At 38.9% G+C, this 22250-nt stretch overlaps 1 protein-coding gene across 5 annotated transcripts in view; it reads left to right on the plus strand.

The window, feature by feature from the left end:
* fgf13a (fibroblast growth factor 13a) overlaps positions 1-20275 on the plus strand; it is a 98126-nt gene extending 77851 nt beyond the window's left edge. For all 5 annotated transcript variants that reach the window (XM_020635785.3, XM_020635784.2, XM_029277712.2 and 2 more), the window contains 3 exons: positions 3928-4031; positions 13778-13976; positions 18285-20275. In XM_020635785.3, the coding sequence (XP_020491441.1) occupies positions 3928-4031; positions 13778-13976; positions 18285-18421 (440 nt within the window). In that variant the 3' untranslated portion in view covers positions 18422-20275. The remainder of the gene's footprint in view (positions 1-3927; positions 4032-13777; positions 13977-18284) is intronic.
* Positions 20276-22250: the final 1975 nt, after the last annotated feature.

Here is a 22250-nt window from a genome sequence, read left to right on the forward strand (position 1 = left end):
AATATCTTTATTTAAAAAAAGTTAATAAAACAAAATAAATAAACAGGAAATCAATAGAAAGAATGAAAAGTAAACCTTAACTAAAATGTTGACTGCCATTTTTCGACTGCCATGTTCAAATTGGAGTTGAATTAAAGTTACACTTATTCGACCTAAACCTTACCTGCTTTTCAACAACTATCAAACAAAACATATCCACAAAGAGTCAATAGTAGAGAAAGAGAAAATAAAGTAATAAATAAATTGTGGTAAATATAGCAAGCTTCCCAGTTTCTCCTTTTTTCTTTTTCTATTCAAAAGGTTTCTATACAACTTCTCAAACTTAAATAAATGCTTGAGTTTGATTTTCAAGCTGTGTCACAAATCCACCCCAGAGATTATGCACTTTTATTTCAACGCTGTCTAAGCTCAGAGTTTTTTTAGGTTAAGATTTAGTCTTACATTATAACAGCCTCTCTAGTGAAAAAAAATTAATTAGGAAGTGACGAGTATGGATGCAAGGATTAGGGAAGAATTAACTAGCATGTCTTGTGACGGGTAATTAATATCAATCACAAATTCACACCACTGTCTCCTTCTATTAAATGTACCTGTACCTTTAAAACATACCTTAGCACTATACACAAGGTTTCATGCTTTCATTAATTAACAGTAAATGTCTCTGTGTGCTACTTGACAAATGCAGTCAAATGAAATGAAATGGTTTTGGTGCTTTATACACAAGTCTTAAATTATTTAGTCTTCATATCATGTGTTTTAAAGGAAATCAGTGTACAGCAGCTGAGCAGTAATCAGATGTGCTGTGTAATTCTGTCACAACAGCTTATTTTAGCTCCATTACTTTGTCATGCTGTCATATTTCGGCTGCACAAATCGAAGCCTGCTGCTGCTTGAATAAACAAAAAACAGTGAGTAAGATTGTTTAATTGTAAGAAAAGTGATTTCTGGGGCTCTTCAGGTTGAGTGTCACTCTGGACTGGTCATAACTTCTCAGATGTTAGCAGGTGGAGCTTACAGACACATAAACAGCCTGCAGGTAATGGTGAAAGCCGTCCTTCAGGCCCTGTCACCCTTCTTATTCTGTGTTCTCCCTGTACCCTGAAAGGTCTGAGAGTGGGTGGCAGCCCTGTCATCCTCTTCAGTGTGCTCAGGTGTTTCTAGGAGGCAGGAAGTAATTGAGTTTCCCCTCTTGAAAATCTCCATTGGTACACCGGCTGGTAATCCTCCTGAAATGAAGAGGACTGCAGATGCGTATGTGCGCGTCGTGGTGGGAGTATGAAGGGAGAAAACTCCATGAGCGAAGGGTGCAATTATAAAAGACAAGAAGTGCTCACATAGCAAGGTGTTCCAGGAGGGAAGGAGATGAAATCATCATATCTCAAACTATGCAGTGGAAGAGAATTAGGATACAAAATGTCTCTACAAGGATCCAAACGTTATATCAGAAAAAGTCTGAACATATTGCCGGTTTGACAAACTCTAGTACATGGAAGCGATTATTCTCAAATCACTCACTTGCATCCCCTCAAGCTCTGCACACAGCTTAGCCAAGATGGATCGATGAGAACTACGGTCGTGGACTTGTTGAGAAAGTTTGCAGATAGTGCCATCTGTAACCTGTGGATTTCTGGCAAGATATTGCTAAGCCCCCGCACTGCAATGTTGAAGAATACTCTGAAAAGCAACAAAACTTGCAGAAAAATGTATTAAATAATCAAAAAAAAAAAAAAAAAGAACTAGAGAAAAGTCTGACATGATCTTTAGACCCTTCCTTCTGCAGGAGGTTGTGCAAAAATGAGCAGGTCAGCTGAATACTTGAAGAAGATTACTGCTCGGCACACAGTAAAATACAGCATGTAGTGAGGTTATACATCGTAGTTCCAATTTCCTGTAGGTATACTTATACCTTCAAGACAGAGATCAGAGTTTCTTTTCACAGGGAGCCTTCTCTGATAGCTGTACTATAATTGGATTGTGGTTACGTTTGAAAAGGGGGGCTGTCTCAGTGTGAGCTGTTGTTAGTCAACAAATAATCTCAACACTGCTGAACCTGAGAATGTAAACGGCAAGTTCATCAGGCAAAACACAGCTCCAGTGTCTGCCATGAGATGCCAGTTTCATGAGAGAGGCTGTGATTACATAACTGCAAAAAGTAAAAACTCACAGAAATCATTCTATAGAGGAATATATTACAGATCAGACTAAAGCCTTATATGTTTCTGAGATCTGTTTTGGCTTCTGATCAATCAAGTCACCCTCAACTGTTTATACAGTATCATTCTAAAAGGGCTGACAAGGTAAAAACAACCTTTTATGTGGCTTTAAAATAATCAAAAGTATATAATGATAATCTGTAGAAAGGCTTGCCTGTTTAAGTAAATACATAACCCTAACCCTATGCATTCCTGTAGCTGTTGTTTACAGTAAACGCTCAAAGAAACGGAGGTCTGTGGTGATAAAGTGATATAGGCAGAACAAGAAGCCTGGGAAAAAAGCCTCTATAGTGTACCTCTTTCAAAGGAGTCTGCAGATAGAGATGTACTTAGTGGTCGACAAGAGGAGCTGAAGTATGGTCATCCTCTGACTCACAGCTTAACTGATGTGAGAATGAAGTTTAATTACCCCGCCCCTGTGGGTATAAATGTGGAAGACCCCGTACTTATGTGTCAGAGAACAGCATTATCAGACTAGACTTTTGTGAATTTTCTGTGGACAGTTCTGCATTTTGTGATAGCAAAAAAGATCAAACGAAAATCCTCAGCAGTGGTGATGGCATCACTGTTTGGGAGGATGTCCAACAATAGTCCGAATAAAAGGCGAGCACATTCCTTTTTTTGGGACAGAAGCACGACTACAGACTTTCAGGTGGATGTTCATGTGCTTTCCTCTATTCAGCGTTTCCTGCCAGCATCTTATGAAACACACAGACACACTCATACACCGCACAGGCAGACAGTAATTAGGTAGAGGTGTACCTCATTGACCAGCTGGGCTGCCGCTGGCTCTCTCACACTCACGACTCATACTCAGTCACACACAGGTTTATGTGTGTGTGTGTGTGTGTGTGTGTGTGTGTGTGTGTGTGTGTGTGTGTGTGTGTGTGTGTGTGTGTTGGAGCATGAGTAGGACGTCTATGTACAGAGGTGTGCAAGAGTTTTCTGCAGTGCTGCATTGTAACTGGCTCACAGTGCCTGCTGGCAAAAAAGCAGCAATTTTCTTTTATCATCCTATCATTTGGCTTTAAAATCTGTTTACATATTTTGTTTCTTTTCACCTTAAAGATCTTAAATACTGTCTTTGCGGTACTTGACAAAGCCTAGGATATCAGTGTGGAAACACAACATTGTGGGCTGCTTTAGCTATTTCTCTGCTTCTGTCTCTTGTTTCTGATTTTGATCATTTGCTTTATGAAACACTCCTGGGAGAGAGCGACTGAGTCCCTGAGCTTATGTCGTACCTCTCTATTTGTGGTTTGTTGTTGTCAACTCACTCTTCCAGAAAGATAAATGACTATTTTAACACCTTAATGTGGAATATTACATTCTGGTTGGTGCAGTGACAGTAAAAAAAAAAACAGTTAGTCTGAGGGGTTGTTTTGTCTCTGTTAAGTTAATGTTGTTTTTTGGCTCCTTATGTGTCAATAAATGCTATATATATTTTCCTACTAAATTACGAAAAGCTTATTTGCCCTACACACAAATAATTTCTCAAAGTCATATACATCATTATACAGTGATTCAAAATGTCCCCTTGTAAGACAATATTGAATCTGAATCTAAATCTGAATCTAAAGTACAACTAAAATCCTTTCTGTTTTTTTTTTTTTTTTTTTATTTACTTTTCATTAACTGATGAAATGTGTGTTTAACAGGGAATTGAAAGTCTCTTTTAGTTAACACTTTGTGTCTGCTGTCTGTCTCTTTCCAGCCGTGTTCAACCTTATTCCAGTGGGGCTGCGAGTGGTGGCCATCCAGGGGGTGCAGACCAAACTCTATCTGGCTATGAACAGTGAGGGCTTCCTGTATACATCAGTAAGTGTCTTACCTATAATGTTTGTGTGCATGTGTGTTTCCATCCTTGTGGCTGACCATCTCGTTTGGCTGTACGCAGAGAGAAATGTGAGGTCTCTAACATCTGACATCAACAATAGAGAGGGGATTCATTCCTCCAAGGAATATAGGGAACATATTTTAGCAGGTTTTATTTCACTTAATTTGCATTTTTTGCAGGAATGTGTAACTCACTCTCACCATGCAAACCAAGATACATAATCCTGAGTCTGATGAGAAAGCAGCATCATCTTCTGACACTGTTCAGTATCCGTTCAAAGTTCAATACATATCGGCTTGTGGCAGCTGGCTCTTCATCTTTGATTAAACTTGTGAGGTTATGAATAATTCAATTTCAGGTCCAACAATGTCCCTGTGAGTCGTCCTCCCAAATGCCACCATTGTATTGTGTTGAGGACGTCACTGAGAAGATTGACAGGCGGGTCGGATGTGCACCCAGAGGGCGTGCAGACACAGTCGTTCAATGTTAACAGACAACCCTCAGAGTCAAATTAGTAAAGATTGTTCTGTATGGTAAAGGTCTCGGTTGGAAGACAGAATGGTGACTGATGGAAACAAGATTGAAAACAGCAAAAAGGAACCGAATGATCTTGTAGCTTTTTATTCTGCAGCTGCCACTGACAAATGACCCATTATGCACTTAGGCATAATGTGACAGAGGAAGAAAGAAATCTCGCTTCTTTCTCTCCCTCTCTTTTTTGCAGATCATACTCTCTCCATAAGCAAACACAAATGCATTAATAAGCAGGGTTAATGCGCAAGCTCTCAGCAAGCATTAGTTCAGTCAGAGACACTTATGTCAAGAAATTGCAAATGGTTATTCAGTTACATCGGGTGAAGAAGGCTCTGCTCTTTCAGGGAGATCTCAAAAAACAAAACCACACAAATAAATGGAACAATCCATACTTCATATATCAATATAAGATTAAAGCAAAGACAAAGATATGTTTAACATTAAGGTGCCGTAGCAGTTTAAAGATATGAGGGTGTAAAATGATGATGTTTATCTGTATAGATATACAATTGTCATACTTAAAGCTGTTTGTGAAGAAGTAGAGGTATGTAAGAAAATGTAAATTGTATAAACTTATAGGCAGTCCTTTAATTCAAGGGTAAAAAAAATAATATCTTAACACTTTTGTGACAAACAAAATCCCCTTATCAAATCACTAAAAAAAAACAATATTATTTTAACTGTTAAAATAAAGACCAGGATATTGTTTGAACATGAAAGCTGGATTTCCATTTCTTTTCAGCATCACATTGTGTTTTATCGCTATTCTATAATGTTTAAAATTTAAATTACAAACATGCTTTTTATAAGTTTTTTACATTTCAGATCAAGAGTTTTGCAGGTATGACCATAAAACAGGTTTGGTTTGGCAGTTCAAACAGAGTTGGAGTTAAAGCTAATTATGGGGTTTTATCATTCAGCCTTTTATGCCGAGTTCAACCAATGGAGGTGCTATCCACTGTGAAAGTGATGGTTGTTCTTAATGTGTTCTATGTGTAGAAGCAGAGGTCTTATTCAGTGTAATATCTGTAAAAGTAAAAGAATGACAGCATAATCATTGTAGCAAGAGTTGTGAGTGATCGTGTGGACGGCCTATAATAACATATAAATGCATGTTAGCAATTGTTTGACAACATATTCATTGGGGGTTGTCCTAGCTTAGCATGCCTGGGGGGAATATACAGAAATAATTGAAATAAAAAACACTCCTTCAAACCTTTCCCCCCCACAAACATTCATGTGCTGTATCTGACATGGTACCCCAACAGTCTGCTGCTCCCAGTGAGTGATTTTAATGATATACGCTTTGCTGTCACTAATTAAGTATTTGCAGATGGCAGTATGATTCATTTTTTAAAGATGGATCCTGCTAGGAAAGGCTTTCCTAGCATATAGAAGCAGCAGTAAAAGGTCCTTACTTCTGAAATGTCATTCATTGCTAAGGGTTTGGGGTTTTGACAGGCTAGGGACACATATGAGTAAGGGTGGAAATCTTTGGGTGTCTCACGATTTGATTTCGATTCTTGGGGTCACATTTCGATTGAGAACCTATTTTCGATTCAAAACGATTCTGGATTCAAGTTTATACTTCAGAATCTACCCCAGCCATCTGTGAGACTGGCTGAATTTCTATCTACACCATTTGGCATTGTACTGATTTAAAGAGCTAGCCTTAGCACTTTGCAGGGAGTGACTGATTAGCCAAAAAAAAATAAAAATTGATTTTTGGAACTTATGAATCTATTTAAAATCTCAGAAGACAAGAATCTGGATTTTTACATAAATCGATTTTACCCCACCTCTACATATGAGTGTTATAAAACCATGTTAGTGTTTTTTGCATAATATGTGACCTTTAAATAAATTTGCGTCTTGCTGAAAGTAGGCACAAATTTCATTTTTATTCTGCTTCAGAAAATGTAAGTTGGATTTAGTAAAAAAAAAAAAAGGGAACCTTAACCAATACAATGTAACTGTATGTTTTGAATTTGCATTTATACTCTTTGTTTTTGTAATATAAATGCATACCTTTTTGATGAATGGTGAGGCGAATAAAAAGCTTTATACAGTATATAATCTTTGGCGATGTAAATACCAGCCCTATTGTAAAACCCAGTATATATAGCAAGTATCAGGTAAAGTAGTGTTGGAAGAATGCAGTTGGGGGATGGGTTGTAGGGCTTTCTCTTTCAGCTAAATTAGACAGGGAATTGAATTGACTGTGTAGCTGGCTGCCTAATAGTGCCTGTCTAGCTGGGATTGCTGTTATGTTGGTGAAGCACTGCCTCGAAGCTACACATTAAACCAGCCAATAGCAGGCCACCTTTGGAGGGAGATTCCCAATGAACAGCAGAGAGACAACAGATGACGTAGTCTGGGTGGAGGGTTGAAGTGCTGCTGCTGGGATAATAAAGCCTCCCGTTATTGTAAATGTATGTGCATAATATGCATGCATGAATGGAAATATGAGTGAATGGTTAGCCAATGTTTGTCTCATTAACAGGATTCATCAGATTTACATATATAGTCAATTTAAATCTGACATAAATTCTAATGCATACTAAATTATAAATGTGTGTCTTTAGATTTAAGATGATGTTTTATTTCTTGTGAAAGCAGTCATTTGAGTTGCTATCTGGTGTATGTGCATCCCCCCGTACATCACTTGGTGTTATGTGAGTATATCAAGAAAAAGGGATGGAGAGAGTGAGAATCGTGTAGGGAGAAAATAGTGCACGTGTGGGAGAGGCAGAATGCACCCGTGAAAATATATTCCTCGATTGGCGTCAATGTGTGGGAGTCAATTAATATGTATTTAAATGTACTATCCTATCTTACTTTTTGTGACCCTCTACACAAACAATATTGTCTTATTCTTGTTGATATGCAGTGAATCTTAATTCCAAATCTGAGGGAAAAAAAAGCATTTGAGCTTTCTTGACATGTTTCCAGGGGTGTCTTTATACTTTTATATTTTAGCTTAGCAGTGTTCACATATTTCATGAGGTGCTTTTAAAGTGGTGTTATTAATTTCCTGCTGGGTCATATTGGAATTTGTGCGAGTCACAGAGGCTCCAGTTGAGTTTTGTCTAGACAGCGCTGTGTGAGAGTGTAGAATGGAGAGTTCAGGGCACATGGGGTGGAGAAATATTTATCGGGTTAGCACTGAAGTTTACGGGCTCTTTACACTCCTGTGATGGGAACGCATCCTGTGAAACATTTCATGCAGAAGACACAACACCCATCGCATTTGCACTCGAGGCACCCAGCCAGGATATTTATTAAGCACCAGATATTTGTTCGTAATGAAAAGAGACTTAACCTGGATCATACAAAGGAAAAGACAGACAAAAAGGATAGAGGTGATGATGACTTTAAACGAAAGGTCGCTAGATATATGAAACAGAGGCATAACAGGTTTTTTGTCTAACCAAGTCGCATTAAGTTTTTTATTCTCATTCTTAGTCCTGATTTAAGGTTTAATTCCAACAGAAAGAGAATGCCTCAGTAGAGGTAATGGAGCACATAATAACAATAAAACCATTCATGATGCTATTGAAGACAGAAAACAGTAAGACAGTATGTATATTGTACTTATAAATGTATTTTAGTACACCGCTGTTAGGTACTTGGCACACACCCATGCCTTTTCATCCATTAAGCAGGCACACAATGCCTTCGGTAAATAACCACTGCTCTAAGGTTTCACTCCATTGAGCTGTGTCATTAACTACTTTGTGGTGTGTGTGTGTATGTGCGTGCGCCATCGGCTCCAATGTGTACCCTGTGTGGGTGTTTGGTGTTTGTAAAGGGTCTTTTCCACTAGCTTAAGCTCTCCAATTTATTCCCAAACAAATGAGTGTGCCTTATCTGTAGCTAAAGTAAAAGGTGCTTTTTTAATCCACTTCGACTCTTGTTAAATGACTAGAACATTAAAAAGTCGGATTTTGGAAGATTTGGCTTCACTGCCCAGCCGGAGCATTGGCTTTAGTGAGTCCCACCAGAATTGATGTCAGGGCTGCGAAGAAACATGAACAGGATTCAACTCTGATTCCACTGGCATAATTGGTGCCATCTTAGTTTCAATATGGCTGCTGAGTACACATGGGGCAGCTTGCAGCATTGATTTGGCTTGTCTTGTGAAAAATCTGGCCAATATCTTTACAGAGAAGATCAGATTATGTTAGCATGTCTGCGACAGTTGATTGGATCAGGAAATCACCACTGGGCAGTAATTACACCCTGAACATAGCAGAATGCTGTTTGAGCGTGCATCATAATTGATCGGGGATTTCTTGGCATGCTAATGCAATGTTCATTTTACAGTTAGCCTTAACACAGCTGAACTATGTACATGGATGATAGATAACAGCTAATGCGATGATAGATAACAAAAGGGTTTCCAAGATGGGCAGTCCCTGTGATGATTGACAACAATAAGATTCACATTTCTCATCAGTAACGCAACAGCCTGCTGTAGTTTGGAGTTGCAAACTTCGACAAACAAACTTCTTCACGGAGCGCTGTGTTCGGTCCAAAAAATAATAGTTGCTGGATGTAACTCCAGTTCTATAAGGAATGTGTTCTAACAGGCTTTGCCATTGGTTAACCCTCCAAGGCTCTGCCAGAACTGTATGTAGATTTAGCCCCTAAATGCACGTTTCCTTTTGTGTTTGGTCTGACTGCACAGCACATCTATGATACAAAGAACGTTTTTCTGTAAATTGTTGCAAACTTGTTATGTACAGGGTTTTTTGTAAAGTTGAAGTCCCTGATGGGGCGTAGCAAATAATGTTATTGTAATGATGCAGCTTTTCATATAACAATCAGTTGTACTCAGGTTTACAAAAGCACTTTCTAAATAAAAAGGACGTTCAGGTTTATCTAACTTCTTGTATTGTTATTATTAATTGTGTTATTGTTAATCTTTTTCTACATGTTAGAAAAAGATCAGTGCTCCAAGCAACTCAACTAGATGCTTTTGAGAATAAGGAACAGCTGACAAACTTTAAAAAAGAATTGTGTACAGCATGGGGCTCATCTAACAGCAATATGTTCTTCCCCGGACATCATGGGAGTTTGCCAGCTGTGCATCATTTTGACAAGGACTTGAAGTTGGATATTTAAGTAAAATGCAGCTGTGGTGTAATGGAAAAATCAGAAGTCCATTTAGCTAAAGAACTATAGAGAAGGGGGGAGGGAGATGACACGAGCAATATTATTTCTATGCAGAAAATGTAATGCTTTTTTTTTTCTGAAGTGATTTCCCTTTTCTCCAGCTGCCACTGGAGCCATGATTAAAGTGATTTGAGATTGGTTTCAGTGAATAATAGATATGCTATCAATTCAAGAAGACAAAGCTACTGGAGTCCATTCAAAAGAATCTGAATATCTGTCTGTCATAGTCCTGTTAAGATGGAGATGGGGATCCCCTGCCATTTTGGCCCCTCCTTGTGTCAGTCTGAGTGAGCCTGTTATCCACAGACCCCGTCCAATATACAGCAGCACCAGCCAGCAGCCTCTCCTCCATTTTGGCTCTAAGTGTGCCTGTATCTTTTTGTATGCGTCTGTTTATCAATAGACTCTTATTCTTCTCCAGGGCGAGTGTAACCAGCCAAATCCACATAAGCTCATTATTAGAGGTAGAACAGAACTCCTGGCTCGAGAGCTGAGCAGCCCATTGTTTAGCTCAATTGCTGCTCATGGATAACTGAGATGGATGCTGCCAAGGTTTTCTAAGACTGCTGCAGTTAATCAGTTATACAACAAGAAAAAAGAAGACATTAAGATAGTGTTCATTAAGAGAAGGAAGGATTAAGAAAGCAGCAAAAGAAAATATATCTGAAAAAGGATGAGGGGGGATAAAAGGTAGCTTTAACAATTAGACAAAGCCTTGACCCATCACCAAATTTAATCTATGCAAAAAAATAAAGCAGATTAGCAACATGAACATATGGTTCACATCCTTTGTTTGTTCTTTCTTAGTGTACATCTGATCGTTCAGATTAGAATGAAGTAAAAGTACAAAAACAATCTTAATCTTATACTGATTCTGAAACCATAGTACTTGTACTTTATGCGGTCAGATACAAAATGTAATGGCAGTAAGCCTATTGGATAATGCTTTTTGAATAGATTTGGATTATTTCATTTACGCTTGAAGCTGTTAAGGACTGGATTTCTGCAGCCTATACTGACAGAAGAAACAATTTGTCCAAAGTGCACATGCGCATGCAGTTTGTTTGAATGTAGAATTGATTGAAGAAAAATATGTCAACCTTTGCTCTAAGGTCTGAATGAGAACATGCAAGAGACAAAAGCAGTCCACTGTACATCTTTATCTCGTCTAGGACTGAGGCTAAGCTCAAAGGCAAAAATAAGTGCAGACATGGTCTATGTAATATTGATTTTTATGACACCAGCTCAGGTGCTGTACATCAGGGTAAACTGTGTGGTCTATGTTGGATACTCCATCTCCAGCTGTCAGTGTCTCTGGAACTTTGAACAAGCATTTGGTGGATTGGTTTGTTCCCTAATCTCAGTTTGGACTCACACAGAACAAATCCTAACATGACAGAAGTCTGTTAGGATAAGAAGTATGACATAACACAAAATATACTGTACTTTGAGTGCTTTTATCTTTAAGGAATATAGAGTTCTAGTAATGTGTTTCATGCTTTAAGAGTAGGTAACAAGACAGATTTTGTTAGAAAACTGCTTCAACTAACTTTACGGTTTGTAAATTTGTCAATGTATTTTCCAAACCCCAAAAATCCATTTGATTTTTAGTATTTTAAGTTTTTGAGGAGATGAAATCAATCCACATCGTAAGAGAATTAGTTCACCAATGATTGATAAATTAAGACATTATATTACTCAACTCATTAGATTCATTTATTTTTTAGTGTTTAATGTTAGGATTTATCTTGACTTTGTCATTTGGGAGTCAGTAGAGATCATGTTATTTCTACTGCAATAGTGGTTACTATCATTTGGAAGGGACCATGTTGGTCTTACATGGGGGAGGCATTTTTTTGTTGAAACATGTAAGAGTATGTTAGTTTGTGTTAATATATTGTAGATCAGTGAATTACGTAATTATAAGGCAAATAATCATGTGAAAAGTAGGATATAGCCCTGCTCAATATGAAATGCAGATAACTTTTAGCACTTGTCAAAAAAAGATAGCTTGAATCATATTCTTTCTTTCTTTCTTAACAGCATTAACAATCTTTAGCCTGAAAAATGAAGGATCAAATCTAATTTAACGGTGACACTGAGCTCCCAGCTGGTGTCGTCACCCCCCCCCCCCCCCCCCCCCCCGCCGGCATGCTTAGCATTTATCCAAATGGAGTGTTTTGTACCCCTGTGTCTTTGCAGCTTAACTGAGAACCCGCTGAGCCAACAGGATGTATCCCAATGAAGTGATATGTCACAAGCTTCCTGTGACTTTATCTCTGTCTGTCTGTTTGTTTTGTGTGGTTTGGGCAGATCAGATGCAGGAGATAATGAATGAGTTTGTTGTTGGTTACTAAAGGTTAGTCTGGCTTTTGTGTCAAAAACTGTCTCTGGATTTGGGAGTGAAAAATTCTAAATACACACTATTGATCATACACCAGGTTGCTCTTTCAACGAGTCCAATAAGGGAGCATTTTTACAACCCATTACAGTTAACTGCTTTCATGTCGCGTACCTTTTGTATGTTTATGCTGCATTATCTACTGAAGCTAAGTGAAAACAGAGCCAAGCACCTCACCAGACCTGTTCCTCATTCAGTCTTTTGAAGTCCGCTTAGCGCTGCACATGGAAAGTGACGTTATGGGACTGTTACAAAAACCAGAGAGGCTGTTATATGACTCCATATCTGGTTGTGACATGTTGTAAGTCATGATCTCACAGAGGGTCTCTGGCCAAGGTGAGCCATCATCACTCTCACTGACAGCGACAAATGTGATTTTTTTTTTTTTCAGTATTGGAGGGATCCTAGTTGGCACTACTTGGTCTGAAAGAGCCATCTAATCTCGTCTTTTTCTGAGAAATCTCACTTTGTATCCATTGTTAGTTTAACCCGATTGCTATTCCAACTGTTGTAACTTGATGTTATGGTGGTGTTTATACTGTACACATTTGTTCATGTTCAGACAAGTTGTCCTTAGAAGAAAATATAAAAGCTTAGCTTGAAAAATTCACTGCTGACTAGCTTCACTTGCTTTAAGTTGCCTCTCCCTCACACAATGTCCCTGATGTCTCTCGGGGGAAATTGTCTTCTAACTGATTAGGCTCTGTTCTGCGGACTCGCTGCACAAGCAGCTCTCTAAATTGGACCGATGCACACACGTATATACTGAAGCACACACACAGAAAATCTGGCCTCAGAGGACACAAACCTCAGCCACTGTGTTGTAGCACTAATGGCAAAATCCTATATAGGCACTAGGCCCTTAACCACACAGAAAGTGGGGGGGGGGGAATCTTCCACAGTACGGAGTCCGGAAAGTTAACTACAAAACTGCATGCCTCTTAGGAGTTTCCTCATGCCAGAATCTTTAGTAAAGGAGTTAAAAAAGTACCTGCAAATATAACAAAAGCTGGGTGGAGAAAACACACATGAGCTAAAGAAGTGAGCAAATATTGTGTATAAAGTCATTAAAGCTGTCTTATGAAAGAGTTTCAATCATGTCTGTGTTGTGGTAAAGTAGATAAATATTTTAATAGTAAGTGAAATGGCAGACATAAAGTATCATGTCCAACAAACTCTTGAATATGGTGGACAATACTCTTTGAGATAATGAACTGCCCATGCATAATTAACAGCTTGAAGCAAAATGAGAATATACTCTTCATCTTGAATATTTTATTAATGCCCCTCTGTATCTGTCATACCACGGTTATGTATGCTATAAAGTTCTACATTATTCACTACAGTAAATGGAATGAATAGATTTAGATGATTCTCAAGAGACATACATTTAAAGCACGGCCTTAAGCCTTGAGATAGTTCCTTCCCTCATTCTGTGCTCAAGTGTGTTGGGCATGCGGCGCAATGTACCATTATTAAGTTGCACTTCCAAGTAATGAACTATTGCATTTCAGCTGCTTCTCCTCATATCACGATGTCAGAGACTCCAGAGACCTTGTGAATTACTGTCCAACAACTACTGTACATTGTATCTACTTTTCCTTTCCCCCGCAGGAACACTTTACACCGGAGTGCAAATTCAAGGAGTCGGTGTTCGAGAACTATTATGTGACATACTCCTCCATGATATACCGACAGCAGCAGTCGGGCAGGGGCTGGTACCTTGGTCTGAACAAAGAAGGAGAAATCATGAAGGGGAATCATGTGAAGAAGAACAAACCAGCAGCCCACTTCCTTCCCAAACCTCTAAAAGGTAAGCCTGCCAAGATCCTGATTTACATTTGACAGTTCAATACTAAGAGTCGGGTTATAAGGTGTCAATGGCATAGTGGTTAGGTCGCGCCCCATCAATAGAGGTCATAGTCCTCCAAGTGGGCAGCCCGGTTTCAAGTTTGACCTGTGGCTCCTTTTTCCGCATGTCGTTTCCCCACTCTCTTTCCTGTTTTCCTTCTCTATCCACAGTCCTCTCACAGATAGGCAGAAAAAGCTCCAAAATTAGATTTAGAGAAAAAAAAAGTTGCGTTATGGTCCACTAGAAATACTCCATGCAAAGTGTGCACAACACTCACAAATGATAATTTCCTATGATATCAGGCTCAGATTGGGGGGTTAAATGCCGGTCTGTCAAACTGCTGTTTAGCACTTCAAAAGTGATATTAACAAACTGAGTCTGACAAATTATCTTTTATAGTAAGTTATACTAACAAAGTGAATCTGACAAACTATCTTTTAACTACTTTGTGATTGTTTAACAGCTTAAAAGGGGAAAAAAAGATAATCTAGTAACTACCACTGTGCTGGCATTTGTGTTGGTAACAGGCGTTACAGGGGTGAGATGGGATTATTGTAAAAACGTAAGACATTGCGAGGCACACTGCAACACCAACATTACGCGGGCAATAAATATAAAAGTACTAAGACGTAATGACAGTGGAGCTCTAAACTGCTAACTCGAAAGGGCAAGTAATTGTGCCTTGGTCATAAGGGTAGAGGTTTACTTTACTTCAAATATGGCCAGAATTGCCTACTAGAACAAATGTTGTATAAAATGATTACAGCATTTTAACTTCCTATCCAAAGTGTGATATCAGAGGAAAATGGTTGCCATATGAATGATGGTAATATATAGGGCTGGGTATTGTCAATAACCTTACAATTCAATTTGATATTGATTCTTTAGGTCACGATTTAATTTGATTCGATATTGAACAATACGCTTTGATATCGATTCAATAATATGCATAAGTGACAACAATACCCAGATAATGAATAACAGTACGTTCTGAAATGTGTTAAATACTAATGTTTGCATAATTTGTATTGAAAAATTTATTTTACAGACGTCAAGTGGGGCCTCTGTCCAACACAAATCACAGTATAGCGTCACAGTGCCCCCACAGGAGGTGGGCTTCATTACAATGGAAATAATTGACTTAAGGAATTTCTGAATCAATTAGAATTGGGAAAAAATATATTGCAATGCATTGATGAATCTATTTTTTGACTCAGCCCTAGATGGTAATGTAAGCGTGTTTCTAAGACAATCACTCGATGGACTTGTTAACATGGGTTCCCATTTTAATATATTTTTCGGCTCCAAATGAGCTGCTTTCGACATAACCCTCTACTGTTCAGTGTTTAACATATTTCTTAGAGATGCTGGCACATAAATATTCTGTAGCTTCCCCTAGCAGGTCACACTCTGCTGAAGACTTTGCAGACGGAGGCTGAGCCATTGTCTCTGTGCAGCAGCAGGAACAATGTGTTTTAATGCTCTGAATAATATCCCATGAGACTTTATTTCCAGTACAGTAAAGTCCCAGAGAGCCCCACCCATGAAGGCTGTGTATGTGTGGTTGTGGAGAACACAGGAAATAGGGAGGAGAGAGGAAGAAATGGGTCTGTTTTTTATGTTGAAAAGGCCACAGTCCTTTTATCTTTTACAAGACACAGACTTACCTGTCAACACAGGGGAGACAGACAGAGTCTGTTTTCACTTCAGAGGGATCAAAGAAGAGCACTTTTTTCTTTCAGTATGAAATAAAAGGCTTGCAGTGCAAAAAAACAAAATGACATAGAAAACACATTTAGATTGTTGATAGTTGCGCGATTTCAGATGTTTGATATGCCAGATGTTGTTCTTTGATTTATCAGTTCTATCATTTGTTTACAATCTGGGGGGTTTTCTGTGCATGGACAATAAAATACCTCCTAGCACTATTATGTTATAAGTGGTATCTGTAGTAACTCACTGAAATGTAGAACAAGTCATGAAATAAGTGCAATGATTTCGGTCCATTAATTTTTTTCATGCTGTAGTAGAATCCGTCCTGTATCACACAAGTGATGTATTGGGTGATTTGGGATGATTCAATTGAAAGTAGAGTTACTTTGATAGTGGTACTTATACTTGGTACATCAAGAGAGTTTCATCATCTTAACTTTAACATACTGTACATTTTTCTGAGTCTCTAGAAGAGATTAATAAAGTGTGATTTGCCCGCTTACTATTCCATAAGGTACAATCTGATGCACTCAAATAAAACTGTTCTGCTAAGAATTCTACATTAACAAAGCCTTTGGTATTGGTATGGTATTTGGTTGAAAATGCCCCAACAGACAATCATTCTAATTTATGGTATATTGTTGAGCTGTTAAATGTTTCTTATACTATGCACCCGTAATGGACATGTTATTAAAAACACTTTTTGTTATCATTTATTAAAAATGGAGGAAATCTTAAACGTCTTAAAAATTTCTAGTGAGTCAAAAGATGTGATTATGCTGCTGATTAAGAATACTTATAATCAATTGAGTTCAGGCACACATGCTTCTTTGCAGAATGGGTCAGTTAAGGTCACTGCAAACTTTATTTCTAGTGGAAATCAAGCCCAAGGACTTAATAAGAATTCATTAAAAATGTATGAAATTAAAAGATGAGATATTAAATTATTAATGGGATGATGAAAGATTACGAGTCCGATACAGCCTCTCCAAACCACCTCCAGTAGATACTGAAGAGGATTCGGGTTTGTTCTATCTTGGTAATTTGGGTTTTATTACAGTATCCAGCAGGGCTTGATGGGCTAAACTATTCCAGATTGGAGTTAAATATTTTTTTCCTCTTTCTCAATGTGATGCAGCCTCTTCTTGCATCTTTGTTTGAACTGCTCCAGCCAGCATCTCATTAAGAATCTCAGTCTGCCCTCTGAGATCACTTTAATAGCTTCTCTCTTTCATTTAACGGGCCATCCAGAGGGTCTCAAACACACTTTAACGGGATAACCAGAGAATGATTGGATTCATGCTGGACAACATACTGAAAAAGAGAAAGCGAGATTAACAACCTGATAGATATAGGCTGGATGAAATAATGTTCTCATAGAATCCAAACACCATTTATGTGCGCTGACTTTTCTGTTATCTTTGAGGTCCAACAGCAAATCTAAAATGAGAAAAACATATTTAATCAATCAGTAAAGCACAATGCTATACTATACATTTCACATAATTAGAAATTCCCAATGTAGCAGGCGGAATTGGAGTTTTGCAAGGCAGAGAGAGAGTGAGAGAAAAATAAAGGAGAATTTGTTCCAGCAGCTCATAAAGATTCAGAGGCAGTGGTGTTACAGGGCACCAATTAAGAAGCTGTCTCCGCCTTGGCAATGGCATCTCTTCCAGCCATTACTCAGGACTGCTCTTCTGGTTCCAGTCAGTGAGTCCCAGCCTACAGCCTCTCATTCTGTCCTTCTCTGGAAGAAGCTAGTTCAGCTCACGTCATTCAAACAGACACAGGAAAATCCTCTTATAATCCTTCCTGAAAATCTTGCTGCGAGCACAAAGAGACGCCTGTATCTGTAAGTGTATAGTTAGTTAAGTGGCGTTTGTCACTGAAGCACCAGAAGATGACAAGATGGATGGTTGTTGTTGGGGATTAATGTTAGAGTAGTAGCAGTGGTTTTGAGGTGATGCCATAATCCCGAGGTCAGTCGTCCGTCATTATAATCATACAAGGCTGTCACTGACAAGACTGGAACCAATCATCAGCAGTTTCTGAGTGAAATCCAACCATTGATTGATGTGTATAAGGATGGCCTGCGGATTGCTGCTGTAACGGAAAATGCTGGGCTAAGTGAAGTGTCTGAAGCACTGTGTTTGCTGTTTCAGCGACAGAATCCCTTAGGAATGAACATCAAATAGCATCCTAGGCAGAAGAATGTTGACAACATCCTGAAACCAAAGACTGGGAACCTCAGATTACTGATATTTCTTCTAAAAGGTTGCTGAGATGCAGATTGGGCTGAAGCTGCAAACACAGCAAAGCTAAAGCACTAGCAACTACTGAATTTATAATGCCATGCTGTAAATACAGGATTTTTTTTTTCTCTTCAGCACCAACCTGGTCTTGCTGTGATCTCAGCAGTTTGCAGGGAACTTTAAGATCTCATATTATATCATCACAGGGTATTCTTACACAATTGAGTTGTGTTGTGTTTTTATTCTATTTGTCTTTGTATACTAGATCTTTTGTCTTATTCTCTTACATTTTCTGTTTCCGCAGTTGCAATGTACAGAGAGCCATCCCTCCATGACTTGACAGAGTTCTCCCGCTCCGGCAGCGGCACGCCAACCAAGAGTCGGAGCGCCTCAGCTGTGCTTAACGGAGGCAAAGCTGTGAGCCAGAATGAGTCGACGTAGCCCGGTAGCCCAAACCAGGCCTGGGGCCGAACCACGAAAACCTTACCTCCAGCAGAGCGTGAATCCAAGAAGACTTCTTTCACCGATCAGCGGTTCAGGACTAGCTACAACAAAGCATTTGCATACACCCTGACACCATCAATAACCAACATCTAGGAAGCATCTATACATTATTCTTCATCATCTATAGTTAGATACTTAACGGAACATAAACCATTCTGGACTAAAACGTTGTTAAAATCTTTCTTTTGGGCTTGAGATTTATATATTATCTTAATCACTCTCTTAAATTGATGATTACATACCAGTTAGCTCATCTTTATCTTATTTTCTTAATTTATTGTGGATACTATCATTTCTTAGGTCATGTAGACACCAAGCATTCGTCCATTTGTCAGACAGGGACAGAAAGTTAGACGTAAGCATTCAGGGCAGCCAGTAATGGTGCTGGTCTACGAGGCTACAGTGGTACAGTGTAAGCCCTGATCTCTGTCTCATCCGTGCTTCTGTGAATACAAAGCCTATAAACTCCCTGGTGTGGCAACGCCCAGTGCTGCTGGGACTGCGGCCAGCCAGACGGTAGCTCTACTGCGTCCTAGTGCACACGCTCAGAGACTGAGCTCTCTAGCATGGGAAAATGAAGCCTATGTTCAGCTGACCTGAAATATAAGAAGGGGCAGTGTGGCTCTCGCAGTTTTTTTCTTTCTTTTCAGAAATGCCACAGCTGCACCTTGTTTTTTTTTTTTTTGTTTTTTTTGCTAATTTTCTGAATTAGCCAGAGCTGTTTATTTGACAAATGGTTTTGTTTATATTTGTCCCCTCTTGTTGTCCTCCCTTAACCATGGTTCAGTATTTGTATTATGTTGCTTTCATCATTGAAAGGGGTTCCAGCAAACCAAAGACAGAACGAAAGAGTGTCCCTTTAAGCCGCTGAAAACCAAGCCAGTGTAAAGGCAAAGCTGGAATTTTTTTTTTCACTGTACATTTGTGGTAAAAGAAAGCAACGATTTTTGGAAGAAAAAAGGAATAATGGTCTAGGAAGTGATTTTACACACTTGTTGGCAAGTTGGCAAAGTGATTGACGTTGTGCTTTATGCTGATATGCTCAATGGCCAAGGTATGGAACTAACTAATATGTCCCCATTCCCTTCTGTAACCAATGTGTCACATGTCTTTTGTCCTCGTGACCTGTTTCCTCCCTCCGTGCTTGTGTCATACTTCAACCCCTCCCCCACGCCTTCCTTTTTCGTCAACCTTAATTGACTGATACATTTCACCATAGGAATATGGTGCAAGCCCCATCCCAGGATGCTTGTTATGTGTTTGAGTAACTTATTGTGGTGACAATATTTTCTATATAAAAAAAAAAATACTGTGGACTTTTAGGTGGCTTAACATTTTATAGGACACGTCATATTTGTAAACGTGAAGAAAAAAAAACATACAAAAATGAACATCTTCCCTTTCTTTCACAGGGCATGTACAAACACAATTATGTACAAAAAGGACCCCTTTTTTGTGGGCTAGATACTCTTCCCTTCAGCTACATAACTTCTTTCTGGTACATGCTTCTGGGAGGCTTTCTTTTTCTTGGTTTCCTCTGGAGGTTGTATTAGGTGAACCTATCTGTTGCATGGGAGAGAGCAGGGAAATTCCAGTCTAGAGCTGCATGATGTAGGCTATGTGTATAAACCCCATGTTGGATCATGTGATCCAAACTACCAGGCTTAATCTGATAAACAAACATTTACAGGCACACATTGGGGCTGTCTGATAACTTCCAGTTGTTTATTATTTGTTGTATACACAAAAATGCACTGAATAAAATGTTTATATTAAGATTTACTTTTAAAATGTGTCTGATTTCCTTCTTTGTCCTATTGGTTGACTTATTAATGTACTTAAATTAATACATGTATTCCACCATCCGGCCAATGTAATCATACCACATTTCCAGTTGTGGGATAAAATTTGTGCATTACAGCAGCTCCAGAAAACAGGGGACGGGAATATACTTGTAAAAAATAAAAATAGAAGTTAAAAACAGATCAAACATTAAGACTTGAGTTGGCAGGAACGGTAATAATTGGTGGTGCAGAAATGGGAGCCATCAATGCTGTATTGCTGTTAGAAAAGCTTCCTCCGCAGAGGAACTCCTGAACACACACTCCCTCCTGGCATCTCTCCAATCTGCGACCACCAGCATACCGTACAGAGGTAGGGTATGGATTTAATTGCCTCAGGTTTAAGGCAGACAACCTTATAGAGTTCATTCTATCAATCAATATCTCTATTTTTATAGGAAAGGCCAAAGCCTGGAAATTGCTTCACTGCAATTTTCCCTCTGTCAGTATGAGTGTTGCCTTTTCCCCGGTAGTGAACTAAGTGAGAAAGATCAACTTTACTTTCCTCACCAAAGTTGATCTGGAGATTTGTTTAGGCAAAAACTATATTTTTCTTTCTAAAAACATTTCAAAAATAAATTTCAGGCAAATGCACAACTTGCCTCCATTTGCCTCAGATTTCCATAATGAAAGAGGATAACAGGCTGTCCATGATCAAATAAGTCTCAAATTACTATGCTGCATAAAAAAGACAAAAATATCCGCCTAATTGGTCAAGTCAGAACACTTCAGTGCTATAGTGTCTTCATCTGTGCACAGAGGACATGACACAAGGTAATAATTACCATCTGTCAGGTGCTTCTGGGATCTGAATGATGGTGTGACACTGTGTTAACCTACCAGGCTCTGTTAATAAGGTCAGCCCTCTCCCTCACTGTCTCTGTCAGTGCAGGAAGAAGCACTTCCTCTAATGAGGGCTTTTGTCCATGATCACTCTGCTCTGATTGACACTCACAGTTCATGTCACGAATGACAAAGGTGAAGGGTGTAAAGGAAATGTGATGAAAGGTATAGCAATGGCAGGAGCAATTTAAATCAATATGGTAATGCAGGTAGTAGTACTTATGGAAACTTAGTTTGAATTTTGAAGATTTTCTGAAGTAGTAAAATCAATAGAAATGGTACATAAGACATGTCAATCAGGGAATCAGCTTAAATTTTCAAGATTTGCTGATTTTATAAATCAAGACAATCTTAGCGGATATAACCCATATTGGGTACACACAAAAATGAATGTCTGCACAGTAGGGCTGTCGTGGGAACTGCAAAAAGGAATTACCGTCATACAGTATTAACAAGGCAACCACAGAGCATAGGCAACCGTCACAACCACAAGTGAAGTCAACCCATCCCACCTCATGTTTAGATGGAAACAGATGGTAACTGTCCCGGTACCTAAATCGAGTGTAACTTCGCCCCTTTGGCAACATTTTGGCTTTCAGCCAAATGAAAAAGTTGAACCAGCTAATTTAAGATGAGGCAATTTGTAAAATGTGTGTCAAAAAAGATGCCAATGAAACACATCGATTTGAGGTCTGATCTAGCATATCTGTCCCGCAAGACTATTTTTATTTTTTATTTATTATTCATTTTCTTAACAATGACAGCATGACAATCAGTGTGCAAGCAGCGCTGCAGACAATGGACAGCACCCTGGTTGACAAAAAAGGCTGATCAGTCCCTCTTATTGTGGCCCAATCAGTTAAATGTATATTCTACCCACTCCAAGTTTCAGCAGATAACAGCAACATTAAGTGACAAGGTGTGCTTTACTGCAGCGCGTCTTTGTCTGTCTTGGGCTTTACCACAGGCTTTTTGCTGGAATGGATTTGCATCTCCATGACAACAGGTTTACCTGCTCTAAGGTGTGTTTAAAAGGAAGTCTTGCTTGCATTAAGTCTGTGATGATTAAAAGAAGCGGGCCG

The sequence above is a fragment of the Labrus bergylta genome, chromosome 9 (genome assembly GCF_963930695.1).
Source record: "Labrus bergylta chromosome 9, fLabBer1.1, whole genome shotgun sequence".
NCBI classification, from domain to species: Eukaryota; Metazoa; Chordata; class Actinopteri; order Labriformes; family Labridae; genus Labrus; species Labrus bergylta.